This window comes from Chiloscyllium plagiosum, unplaced genomic scaffold (assembly GCF_037043375.1).
Source record: "Chiloscyllium plagiosum isolate Xiang-an unplaced genomic scaffold, Cpla_swu_hap1 HiC_scaffold_16, whole genome shotgun sequence".
Classification (NCBI taxonomy): Eukaryota; Metazoa; Chordata; class Chondrichthyes; order Orectolobiformes; family Hemiscylliidae; genus Chiloscyllium; species Chiloscyllium plagiosum.
The window spans coordinates 14,306,856-14,320,566 of NW_028270154.1; the positions used below are offsets into that span (position 1 = coordinate 14,306,856).

Consider the following 13,711-nt stretch of genomic DNA (forward strand, 5'->3'; position numbering starts at 1 on the left):
ATTCTTTCTCTCCCTGGTAACGGATTCAGGCTGTAACCAATCTGGCCACAAAAAGGCAGCGAGCACAATAACCTCATCCCACTGTGGGTCACCCCCTATCGCCCTGACCCAAACCACCACATATAGGTCCGTGGGAGTCGGGACATGGGGAGGACGTGGGATTGAGGGACCTGGGGAGGGGTTGAGAGGGAGTGGGATTGGGGGACATGGGAGGGAGTGGAATTGAGGGGCATAGGAGAGTAGGATTGAGGGACATGGAAGGGTGGGATTGAGGGACATGGAAGGGTGAGATTAAGGGACCTGGGGAGGGATTGGGAGGGAGTGAGATTGGGGGACATGGGAGGGAGTGGGATTGAGGGGCATGTGGAGAGTAGAATTGAGGGACATGGAAGGGTGGGATTGAGGGACGTGGGGAGGGGTTGGGAGGGAGTGGGATTGAGAGACATGGGAGGGTGGGATTGAGGGGCATGGGGAGAGAGTGGATGAGAGGGATATCAGGGTGAGTCTGGGTGTCAGGGAGATGGTAGGTAAAAGTAGATGATTGTGAAACAAGTTCTTTGCTAATTTTGTTGGTGTCCAAGAAATGGCGTACTCTCCAGTACAAGACAGAACATGTAATAGTCATGAGGCCAGAATTGCAAAAATATTGAAGGGAAATCGATTAAATACAGAAGTATTGTTCAAAAACAGAATACACATTTAGGAAGGAAACATTTGATCATGAAGAGAGTTGATATATTTCAGGAAGTACTGGTAAGTACAAACACACTGGGGTTCGAGAGTCGTGCGGAGTTAATTCAGGGCAGCATTGAGATGTTAGATCTTTAGTGACCATTGCCTTTTATCCAAATTCACTGTGTGCTACTGTTAAAAAAAACATGCTTCCTAGTCTCAGCTGCAGTGTAGCATAACTGTGTCACCCACTCTCTATCGGTGCAAGAACTGTAGAGTCTGGTTAGCCACAGAGACTGGAGACAGGATTTGAGAGTATGTCACAGTTGATGTCTTATATTATGTTTTGTACCTTCACACATAGAGACACACACAGTCTTTCCTCTTTCAGCAGGTGTAAGGAGGCTTTGCAGGCAGTGTGTCAATCTGTTGAACCACATCAAGAAGACTCAGTCCATAACCAGCAGACCCAGATTGGGATTTCTTATTATTCATTCCTGGGATGGCAGTGTCAAAGGTCAGATGATTTCAGCACCAGTCCCTCACTGGTTTGAGAATGCACGGCTTCTGATTCAGAGACAGGAATGCTCCCCACTGAGTCACGAGATCACCTCACAGTCTGAGCTTACTAACCCAGTCCATCACAAAGACTGTGGTCAGAAAATATCCTACACTGCAGCCAAACATCTGCCGAATCTGATTCACAAAAAATAACAGCCGATTCAAACTGCTCCATGGGATATTGAGCAGCACACCCAGGTGGACACTCCAAATGCAGGACCAAGGGAGTGCCACACTGTCAGAGAGTCAGTACTGAGGGAGTGCCGCACTGTCAGCGGGTCAGTACTGAGGGAGTGCCGCACCGTCAGCGGGTCAGTACTGAGGGAGTGCCGCACCGTCAGCGGGTCAGTACTGAGGGAGTGCCGCACCGTCAGCGGGTCAGTACTGAGGGAGTGCCGCACCGTCAGCGGGTCAGTACTGAGGGAGTGCCGCACCGTCAGCGGGTCAGTACTGAGGGAGTGCCGCACCGTCAGCGGGTCAGTACTGAGGGAGTGCCGCACCGTCAGCGGGTCAGTACTGAGGGAGTGCCGCACCGTCAGCGGGTCAGTACTGAGGGAGTGCCGCACCGTCAGCGGGTCAGTACTGAGGGAGTGCCGCACCGTCAGCGGGTCAGTACTGAGGGAGTGCCGCACCGTCAGCGGGTCAGTACTGAGGGAGTGCCGCACCGTCAGCGGGTCAGTACTGAGGGAGTGCCGCACCGTCAGCGGGTCAGTACTGAGGGAGTGCCGCACCGTCAGCGGGTCAGTACTGAGGGAGTGCCGCACCGTCAGCGGGTCAGTACTGAGGGAGTGCCGTACCGTCAGCGGGTCAGTACTGAGGGAGTGCCGCACCGTCAGCGGGTCAGTACTGAGGGAGTGCCGCACCGTCAGCGGGTCAGTACTGAGGGAGTGCCGCACCGTCAGCGGGTCAGTACTGAGGGAGTGCCGCACCGTCAGCGGGTCAGTACTGAGGGAGTGCCGCACCGTCAGCAGGTCAGTACTGAGGGAGTGCCGCACCGTCAGCGGGTCAGTACTGAGGGAGTGCCGCACCGTCAGCGGGTCAGTACTGAGGGAGTGCCGCACCGTCAGAGGGTCAGCACTGAGGGAGTGCCGCACCGTCAGAGGGTCAGTACTGAGGGAGTGCCGCACCGTCAGAGGGTCAGTACTGAGGGAGTGCCGCACCGTCAGAGGGTCAGTACTGAGGGAGTGCCGCACCGTCAGAGGGTCAGTACTGAGGGAGTGCCGCACTGTCAGAGGGTCAGTACTGAGGGAGTGCCGCACTGTCAGAGGGTCAGTACAGAGGGAGTGCCGCACTGTCAGAGGGTCAGTACAGAGGGAGTGCTGCACTGTCAGAGAAGTATTAGATTGAAGGAGAACTGACTGAAGCCATTACCTATTGTCACTTGTATCCGGTTTTCCACGATTCCAGTCTTTCTTCAAGAACTGTCCGGCCAACCTCTGCAATGCCTGAAAGAAAAAGCTTTGCATCAAAAGCAGGGTCAGAGAGGTCTGACCAGTGATTGAGCTCTGTCCTGGGTTTTACACATGTCCCAGGGTGAAGTTAGAGAACAATCAAGAAAACTTAACTCTCAAGTATGAGAATTTGAAGACACCATTTCCCAGACTAACTGCTCCTGGAATCCACTGATAACTGAACCAGAGGTTCATCTCCCCACTGCACCACCTCACAGACTCCATCCTTACTTCATCACCTCGGGCAAGTTTAATCAAAACACAATGTCAGCTTGCATCTACACTGTCCAAACCTCTCTGCTCTGTGACGTAACTTACATCGAGTCCAACTCAATCATCACCCCTGTGTTCATGGACTTACGCTGGCTTCTGGTTTGGTAACCCCTCAATGTCAAAATTTGACCCGTTATCCAATTCCTCCAAACCCACCCCTCGCTATCACAGTACTTCCTTCCAGTCCTCCAACTCTCTGCAAGAACTACACTCCTCGAATTCTGGAGCCTTAAGCCTCCTCATTTTAACACCCGCTCCACTATTGGTGATGAAAGGTTATGCCCGAAACGTCGACTCTGTTGCTCCTCAGATGCTGCCTGATCTGCTGTGCCTTTTCCAGTGCCACACTTTATCACCCCCCCCCCCCCCCCCTCCACGACTGCTGGCTGTGCTTACAGCTCCTTCCAGATGCTGGGTTACCGACCACTAGCAGCTTGTGGGTCAGGTGGAGTGGAGCCTCCAATCCACCTTTTTATGTTGGGTCTGAGGACCTGTTTGCTTACCAATGAATCACTTGGCAATCTTGACCAACTTGTCTTAACGACAAGTTTTCCTTTATAAAAACTTTAATCGACCCATTCTGATATGTTATGACATCGCTCTGTAGCGCATGGGAATTCTAGCTCAGAGATAGGAACACTGCTACCGTGCTGAGAGCCCAAGATGTAGTTTGTAGCATGATTACATTGGTAAAAATTACATCGACTACTTTGACGCGATTACAAAGACGGTCAGCAGCCAGGGATGGCACCTCAGTCTCTACCAGGATCTTGGTTTCTCTTGCCAAAGACTGTGTGACATTGTCAGATTGGAGGGAAGTTGGTACAACTTCAATATTAACTCTTTCAGAGCCACTACTTTGTACATTGCTGTCCAGGGACCTCAGCCCTGGAATTCCCTTCCTCAACATTTTCCCCTCCTTTGCTACTTTAAGAAACACCTAGATTTTTATCCAAAGTCCATTATTGAACCTAAAACTTCTTTAAGTGGCTCGATGTCATTTTTTTCTGGCTTGGTTATGCTCCTGTGTAGCACTTCATCGTGTCATGCAAATCCTGCTGATGGGCAGTGTTTCCACAGTCAGAGAGACTGTTGAACAACTTTCTTGAATTTCAGCGTCAAAGCAAGATGAGGTCAGCGCAGACAGTAGTGAAGCCACTTCCTCCTGTCGAGTTGACAGACAACCTGTAGGAAGTGGTATGCTTAGTCACTCAGTAACAGCTGGTTGTGATATTGAGCTGCTTCATGGAGGTTGATGCAGGAGCAGGTGTGTATTTCAGCTGGCTGACAAAACCCAGATGTGGACAACTCTGGGGAAATGAGAAGAGCTCATTTTGAACTGAAATGAAAGGGGGTGACAGTGACAGAGTGTTAATGTCACAGGGCTACTGTCCCGAGGCAAATACAAGTGCTCTGGGAGTTTAAATCCCACACACCTCATCTGGTGGAATTTAAGTTCAATTGATAAAATCTGAAATTGAACACGGCCTTGGTATTGGTGACCATGAAATGATCACTGTTGGTTGCAAAAGTCCACGTGACTGCATATCCTCAGTAGCGTGGTTGATGCCAAACAATTTGTTCACTCCAAGGGCAATTAGTGATGAATAACAAATACTAGCATTGCACGCAATGTCTACATCCCCTGAAAGAACAAATAAAACATTCAAAAAGGAAAATAAATACAGAAAGGTGAAAAGTATGCAAAGAGCTGACGGGCTGATTTGTCGCCTATAGTGCTGTGAAAGTCAACTTGATCGCACAGGGGGATGAAATAAGTCTTGCATTTGAATTCAGTTCCCTCAAAAACCAGGGAAATAGTTGGAGAGAGTGTGAGATCCTGCACAGTGTTGCTAACCCTGCAAAAACCTTTAGAAATGAATCTCCAGCATGCTGCAGTAATCAAAGATTCAGAAGGAAAATCATAGAGGCTTTTAAACAAGTTTATTATTTCCATTGATCTGTTTTGCTTATTAATTTTTAAGAAGGTTGGAGATCTGGGGAAAAACATTTTGACTGAGAGGGGCATTTAGAGGTAAAATAATGGGACCCCCAGCAATGTGTCTGACTGAGGTTGGTGGCCTAGCTCTATGTTTCTGTCCAGTCAGAGACCCACCTAAACAAACCTCAAACTTCTCTAAGACACAATTAGAGTCAGTGCCGAAGACAGCAAGGCAACAATGGCAGATGACCCTCAAAAGGTTTGTATTATTATAGGACAATAACACATACCATCTTGCCCCACTGCTGGTTTTTATTTTTGCCTCGACGCAACCCCACTAACAGTTCCTGGACAGCCCCGCATCTTGTAAACTGTTGTGGTGCAAGAAAGTACCTTAAGCCAGGATCAATAGTGAAAGATTTGTGAGCACAGCTGGTTGAATAGTCCCACTCTCCATTACAGCAAAGAGGGGAGTGGCCACTCAGCCATCATCACCATGCCAGCTTTCTCCACACGGCTAGTCTCACTTCCCCACTTGATCTTCCTGTTGGCATGGAAACAATTTCTCTTCAAATAACTATCAAACATTCTTTTGAAGACCTTCATTGTATATTTCCACATACTAATCTTAAGCAGTGTATTCCAACATTTTCGCTATTCCTTTCACCCTCATATTTATTTCATTTCCCCTTCCATGCATCGATACTATTTGCCTCAAGCGCTCCTTGTGGTAGTGACTATCACATTCTCACCACACTCTGGTCAAAGAGGTCACTTCCGAGTTCCCTATTTGATTTATTAGTGACTGATTTTTTATTTATATATGGCGCAGCAGTGTTGTCACTGAAAGAGTAATCTAAAGGTCCGGCCTAACACTCCGGGTGTCCCTGGGTTCAAAAAACACCACAGCAACTGGTGGAATTTAAATTCAATTAATAAGTACAGAAGATAAAACTAGTAATGGTGACCATGAAGCTATTGTTTGATTGGCATAAAAACCCATCTGGCTCAGTGATACCCTTCAGGGAAGGAAATCTGCCATCCTTACCCAGTCTGGTCTACATGTGTCTTCATACCCACAGCAACATGGCTGACTCTGAGCTTCTCCCTAAAATGGCCTAGCAAGCCACCTCAGTCCAAGGGCAATAAGAGCTCGATAATAAATTCTGCCCTTGACAGTGACACCCATAAACTACAAAAGAGTCAATAAATATTAATAATTTATGCCCCTCAGTTTTGATCTCTCCCACAAATTGAAAAGTCTTCCCTGCTTATTACCCTCTCCCCCTCCACATACACACACACACTTCAGAATTTTAAAGCAGCTCATTATTATTATTATTAACTACTGACTCAGAAAGCCAAACCGTGGAGACTGGTCAAGGAGCCATTGCCTGATTACTCAGTTTCTGGCCTTTTGCCACAGGACAAAAGTCTGATTACTCAACAACTTCCTTAAAACTGGGCAGCATGACTGAATAACAAGGTGACATCACCCCTACTCAACATCAGCAGAGCTTATTGAATTTTTTTTTCTTGCAAACATGCTGGAGAGACTCTTAATGAAATGTAGCTCATGTAGTGACGATGTCCCAAGTTTAAAAATACATTAGGCAGACACGCAAATTTTCCAGGGAAGTCACTGGGCAATGATCAGGAGCTGACCTTTCCCCTCATCAACTATTAGGAGGTTCCATTTAGATTCAGACGGCGCCCGTAATTTACATGGTGACTGTGGCTTATGTCCAGCTCCCCATCAGTGTCCATTACCGAATCCAGGCCTTAAAACTGAAGTAAAGCCAAGACCCTTTTATAGATCTCTCCAGCCAAGAATTCTCGGGAATGAAATTCCTGTTCGGACCAAAAGTAAACAGGAACAAATGGTGCAAGAGTTGCAAGAGGCAGGAAAGCAGAGGCCTAGTTCTGGCCTGAGAAGACCTTCCAATGTCCTCCCCACCCCCGAATCTGAGTCCAAGTGACCATCCTCCATCTCCCTATCCCAACCACACTTCCCATTCCCTCCCTCACTCCAAACCACTTCTCTGTCCCCACCCTATTCCAAAGCTTATGACCTTCCAATTGTGCTCTGCCACTCGAAAAGTTTTGTGCCCACCCTAAATATCCTTTGCTTTCATTGTCAGTCAAGAATCTGGCACTCATGTCCTTAAATAGATTCAAATCAACCTGCCTCCGCTGCTCTCTAGGGAAAGAAACACTGAGAAGGAAAAGAAAACTTTCCATTTGTTCCTCCATTCACAGCTTCACTCCCATGCCCTGCCTGACTCGGAACCCTTTTCCAATGCAGTTGTCAGTGTCTGAGTGACCTACTGCTGTTGCTGTGTTCCATAGCCAGTTGTAGACAATGCAGCCAAATGGCATCAGCGATTAGGGCATTTCAGTCACACAGGTCGTGACACGCCTTCTTTGCTGTAAGGGGAAATCAGGAGGACTTTATTAATGCAGAGAGGTATAATGATAAAACCATAAGGAATAGGAACAGTAGGCGGCCGTTTGGCCCCTCAAGCCTGCTCCACCATTCAATAGGCTCATGCCTGATACAACCTTCCTCACGTCCACTTTCCGGCCCTATCCCCATAACCATTGATTTCTCTACTGAACAAGGATTTATCTCAACCTTAAATATACACAAGGAGCTCTAACCCTCAGAGAGAATAAAATTCCTTCTCGTCTCTGTCTTAAATTGGCATTCCTTTATTCTGAGACTATACCGTGTGGGCGGCACGGTGGCACAGTGGTTAGCACTGCTGCCTCACAGCGCCAGAGACCCGGGTTCAATTCCCGCCTCAGGCGACTGACTGTGTGGAGTTTGCACGTTCTCCCCGTGTCTGCGTGGGTTTCCTCCGGGTGCTCCGGTTTCCTCCCACAGTCCAAAGATGTGCAGGTCAGGTGAATTGGCCATGCTAAATTGCCCGTAGTGTTAGGTGAAGGGGTAAATGTAGGGGTATGGGTGGATTGCGCTTCGGCGGGTCGGTGTGGACTTGTTGGGCCGAAGGGCCTGTTTCCACACTAAGTAATCTAATCTAATCATACCTTCTGGTCCCAGACTGTCCCATGAGGGGAAACATCCTCTCACCATTGACCCTGTCAAGCACCTTCAAAATCCGATCTGTTTCAATGAGGATCACCTCTCATTCCTCTCAACTCCAGGGAACAGAGTGCCAACCTGTTTAACCTTTGCTCATATGACAAGCCCTCCAAACCACGGACCATTCTAATGAACACTCTCGGAACTGCCTCTGGTGAGGTCCTTAAACAAAAAGGACCTAAACTGCTTGCAGTTCTCTGGATGTGGTCTCACCAACATCTTGTACAGGTGACTGGTCCCGTGCTATATATTCTGCGATATAAAACCTGGGACCACATGAAGCAGCACAACATTATCACCTGAGCCGATAACCTCTCACATCCTTCAGCAAAATTCTTGTCGCAGACAGGAGAGATGTGATGAAACTTTTATAGAGGGGAAGGAGCACTTGCTCCTTCTGTTAGCTTCCATTTAAATTCATCTAGAACCTCACTGAGTGCATCGTAAACTTGAGATTCTGGTTCAGAGTTGGGTTTAAGGAAGGGGGTGAAAACTTGTTTCAACCGAAGTGACAAACAAAAGGCCCAAGGAAGACATTGAGCACAAATGAGGGAGCAAGCACGAAAGGCCGAGGGGCTGGTGGATGAAATGGAAGGCAGACTATTATAGAGGATTGAGTGAGTGCAATGCGAAGGCTAATGCAGTATGTGAGGATACGGGTTACTGAGTATCTCGCTGGGAGACAGTGGATCTCAATATTCTCCAATTTCCCTCGAGTGCTGTTCCCAGGCTGGGGAGTACCAGGTAATGCCAGAAGTGGAGCAGTGTGGTGATGGCAGCCAGGAGTGGGGGTGTGGTTTAGTGTTGGACGTGGAATCAGAGAGCACATCATCAGCCAGAGGTTCTATCCAGGACATTCTGCCGGAGAGATTAGGACAACAAGAGGATGTAAATGGATTTGGCAGACACCTAGATCTGTGGAGGATACTCTTGCAAATGGGCTTGGAGGCTAAGACTAAACACCAGGGTTGTCAACGCACCGTGTAAACAGTTTCCTCAAGTGAAGGGAACAGGAGGTGGCCATTCAGTGTCAAGCATTCGATGAGATCCTAGCTGATCTCTGTTCATCCATTGTCTCGGATTCCATATCCCTGAATAACCTGAGTCAACAGACGTCTATTGATCCTTGGATTTACGTTTATTACTCAAGATGGCAGTTTTGCGGAGGGAGATCCACACATCATCACTTCATTTGACGTAATGTTTCCACAACGCACTTAGACATAAATTAACAATGAGGGAGTTATAATCAAGAATAGAATACGCTAAGGGAAGCACATTGAAGTGGACCGTGTAAGTGGAGTAAAGGGGCAATTGCAAAGGCAATTAGTTGCTTGGTCGTACATAATCAAAATCTTGCTAAAAAGAGAGATGAGGGGCTGAACTTTACCAGAAGATGGCAAAGTGTCAATTTTGGCAAGCTTCATGGAGCCTTAAAGAGTTTTCACTTCCCACATTCAACTCATTACCCATGGACCATGCCCCTGTGGTATCCCATTCCTGCTCACCATGGTGGAAGTACTCACCAGGATTCCTGGCACTGGTACATCTTCAAAGCCCAGCCCCGCACCTGGTCAAGTGCTTGCATACTGCTCCTGTCAGCTAACACATGACATACATGTCTGACAGATTGGCACCCCAGCTATGTCGACAGGGAAGTGGAGGTCCTGGTGTGTAGTGGGATGGGAGGGGTTGGCGTTGCACATACTCATTGTCTGTGGAATGTGCCCCACAATATTGGTGTCCAACATGGAGGTCCGGATGAGCTACAGGTGAGCTTGAGTCACCATTTGGACCTGCCCATGAGGAACTGTCACCATGTTGTTTCTATCCAGCAAGGAGGAGATTGGGAGGGTGCATGTTAATGAGGTGAGATGGCATGATAATGTTGGCCTACACTGGTGAATGCAAATAGGCTTCTTTCACCAGCATGAACCTTGACTCACCATTCAGTGCTGGTTGGAAAAGGAGACTTTATGCTCTGGCCATTGAGAAGCCCCTTGTTAGCCACCTCATGTGATTTTGCCAACTTTCTTGCCACAACCCATGTTGTTCAGGGACTGGGGAGATTCCACTGACATTATCCGAACTTTCAGTCCTGGCACTCACCGGGATAAACACGAGAGCGTCAAATTCCAAACAATCACAACAGTTTGCACTGAAGGTGAAAAAGGTGCCAACTGATTGTCAAGTTAACCCGCGAGGTCAATCAAAGTCAATCTGGGATGGATAACTGAGAGATGGGGATTTCTAAACAAAAAGGGGTCAAGAATTATCAGGGTGGTATGGTGGCTCATGGTTAGTGCTGCTGCCTCACGGCACCAGGAACTCAGGTTTGATTCCAGCCTTGGGTGACTGTGTGGAGTTTGCACATTCTCCACATGTCTGCTCTGGTTCCCTCCGACTGTCCAAAGATATGTGGGTTAAGTGGATTTGCCATTCTGAATTGCCCATAGTGTCCAGGGATGTGCAGGTTAGGTGGGTTGGCCATGGGAAATGCAGTGATAGGGTGTGTCTGGGTGAGATGCTCTTTGGAGGATTGGTATAGACTGTTTCCACACTGTAGGGGTCCTAAAAATATCTTTCCCATTTTAAAATCCAAATTGCCTCATAATTCATATGGCTCTTGTGAACTTTACTGGTTTAGCACTGGTACAGCTCCTTACCTGACCATATTCCTTCTCAATTGCAGCTCTCTGTTTGCTAAACGACCTGAAACAAAATATAAAAACATAATGATGTCAGAGAGGTGAAGCCTAACATCCTGGAGATTACAATCTGGTTACAGTTTAAACAAAAAGAGTTGCAGAGAGGTTCAACAGAATTTTCTTCACAAGAATTTAGCCCTGCCTATAATCAGAAGGCAGGAGCAAGGGAGTGCTGGGGGTAACACTGAGAAAGCATTGCATTGTTGGAGAGGCAGTACTGAGAGAGAGGGGCTGCATTATTGGAGGAATGATACTGAGGGAGTACTCCACTGTTGGAAGGACGGTAGAAAGAAAGCATTGTACTATGAGAGAGGCATTAATGAGACAGCATAGCATTGTTCACGGGACAGTACTGAGGAGTGCTGCTTAAACTGATTGCATGTCGGAATCACACTCCATCCTGCCTCCAACCACTTGAAGCATGACATGTCACTTGAAGCATATTGTTCAAATGTAAACCTATCACAGCCCAGCCACTTGTGTACCTTTGAATGTAGCGTTTGTACATCATAGTTAGCTGCAATAAATTCTTCAATACAATAATATCCACACAAGATTCTTATGTTTTGAGGGATAGCAGAAGCATTTTCACATCAGTTATTACTGGAAAACATACCCTCAGGGATCAGGATTTATTCCTTTATAATACAGGCCCAACCAACTCTCACTAAGTCTTGTTCATCAACAGCAACAAGTTTGTCATTCTGTGTCACGTATCCACTGATCACCAATGCCGCTGCATTTTCTTGAAACTTCCTCCTACCTTGTAACCCTCCAATATCTGTACAGCTTCTCTCTCAACTACTTCTCTGATAGACCTGCTGTGAGCTCTATTGTCTGTCAGCTTCTCCCTACCAGGCATCTTGCAAGATGTTCTTTAAAATGCCCTTGGATCAAGCTTTGGATCACCTGTGTTTATTTCTTCTGTCGCTTCATGCTGTGTTGTGTTTGATAACACTTTTGGGAAATGGTTAGTGATGTTTCAGTATCCCAAATATGGTGCAGAAATTCAAAATATTGGCAAATCTGTCCAAAAACATGGAACTGTAATGGAAGTTGATCTGTGATTGGTTGCTATTCTGCCCACAATGGAAGCACTTCCTCAGCATTTGAAAACTCAAAATTTGTGCACAGTTTAAAGCAATAATTTTGTATAAAGTTGCAAAAAATAGTGGGCATGAGTTCTCCATTTTCTTTTACGGGATGTGAACATTGCTAGAAAAGCTAACATTTGTCATCCATCACTAAATTTCTTCTGAACTAAATGCCTTACTCAGCCAGCTCAAAGAGTGGCTACGTGTTGACCACATTGCTGTGTCCCTGGATTCACCGGCTAGATCAGTGCAGAAACAAACTCTGAAAATGCTGGAGAAACTCAGTAGGTCTGGCAGCAGCTGTGGAGAGAGATTAAGTTAGTATTTCAAGTCTGACATGACTCTTGTTTCAAACTGAAAGTGATTGGAAAATGTTTTTTTTATCCTTTTGACAAAGGTGGAGAAGGAGAAGGGGACGAACAGATGGTGTGGAGGCTCAGTGAAGTAGCCAAAGTAGATTTCCTTCCCTAAGGGGCTTTTGTGAACATAGTGGGCTTTTATAATAAATCGATAATATGTGCTATGATCACCATTACTGAAATTAGCTTGCTATTAATTGAATTTAAATCCAACCAGTTGCCAATGTTGGGATTTGAATCTAAATTTCCAGAATATTAACCTGGGCCTCTGGATCAGTAATCCAGTGACATTGCCACTATAATCAGTCTCGCCCTTAAATTAATTATTAATGTCCAACTTTGCTCACATTTATCAGCACAAATATCAATAGTAAAACACCTACAATTCAATTAACTTGTGCGTATAATCAAATGGCCTCCAAAGGTAATTATACGTGAACATAAAACACCCGCAGAAGTGCATCACTTTCATTTTGTTTGCACCAGCGCACAGCAGCTTAACACCATCCAGGACAAAGCAACCCTGTTGGCTGGTGAAGTGATTGTAATGAGGTCAGCGAGATAGACCCCATAGAATGTGAGTTCCCTGATTTGGGCTGTTAACCTGGTCCAATCAGGGAGCCCTGGCTGACAGATATAAACAGGAGTGTAGATTCGTGCACTTTGTGTCTTTCACTGTGTCTCACACCTGCACGCACACACACCATGGGTGCTGGGGAAAAAAAATAAAAGAAAAAATAAATAAATAAACAGGAGTGTCAGAGGTTCTGTTCACTCTGAGAGCTGGCTCTGAGCAAGCCGAACTCAGCGTTGAGTACTGTACATGTGTAAATAAATGGTGTCGAGATACCGGCCTCTGTGCAGTTACCCCATTCACTCCCTCCACCCTTAATGCTCAGACTGTACCATGTACAAGATACACAGCAACGACTCTTAGACAGAACCTCCCAAACCCACAATCTCAACCAACTAAAAAGGACAAGGGTGGTAAGTGCATGGGAACACCACCACTCTTGCAAGCTCCCCCTCCAAGCCACTCTCAGTTTCTGACTTGGAAATATATCCCTATTCCTCACTGTCACTAGAGTCAAAACTCTGGAACTTCTTTCCTAACAGTTCTATGGGGTGCACCTACACCAGATGGACCGCTATTTTTCAAATGGATGGTTCACTTAGAACAAAGAAAGTTTACAGCCCAGGAACAGGCCATTCGGCCCTCCAAGCCTGAGCCGATCCAAATCCACTGTCTAAATCTGTCGGTCAATTCTGAAGCATTTGTATCCCTCTGCTCCCCACCTACTCATGCATCTGTCCAGACGCATCTTAAATGAATCTGCTGTGCCTGCCTCTACCATCTCTGCTGGCAACACGTTCCAAACGCCCACCACCCTCTGTGTGAAGTATTTACCACGTGTATCCCCCTCAAACTTTCCACCTCTCACCTTGAAAGCATGACCTCTGGTTATTGAATCCTTCACCCTGGGAAAAAGCTGGTCTCTATCCACCCTGTCCATACCCTTCATGATTTTGTAAATCTCAATCAGG

At 46.7% G+C, this 13,711-nt stretch overlaps 1 protein-coding gene across 2 annotated transcripts in view; it reads right to left on the reverse strand.

Moving 5' to 3' along the window:
- Positions 1-13,711, reverse strand: part of LOC122556475 (F-BAR and double SH3 domains protein 2-like) — a 75,131-nt gene that overhangs the window by 48,623 nt on the left and 12,797 nt on the right. For both annotated transcript variants that reach the window (XM_043703139.2, XM_043703140.2), the window contains exons 3-4: positions 10,672-10,717; positions 2,605-2,678 (exon numbers count right to left, since the gene is read on the reverse strand). In XM_043703139.2, the coding sequence (XP_043559074.2) occupies positions 2,605-2,678; positions 10,672-10,717 (120 nt within the window). The remainder of the gene's footprint in view (positions 1-2,604; positions 2,679-10,671; positions 10,718-13,711) is intronic.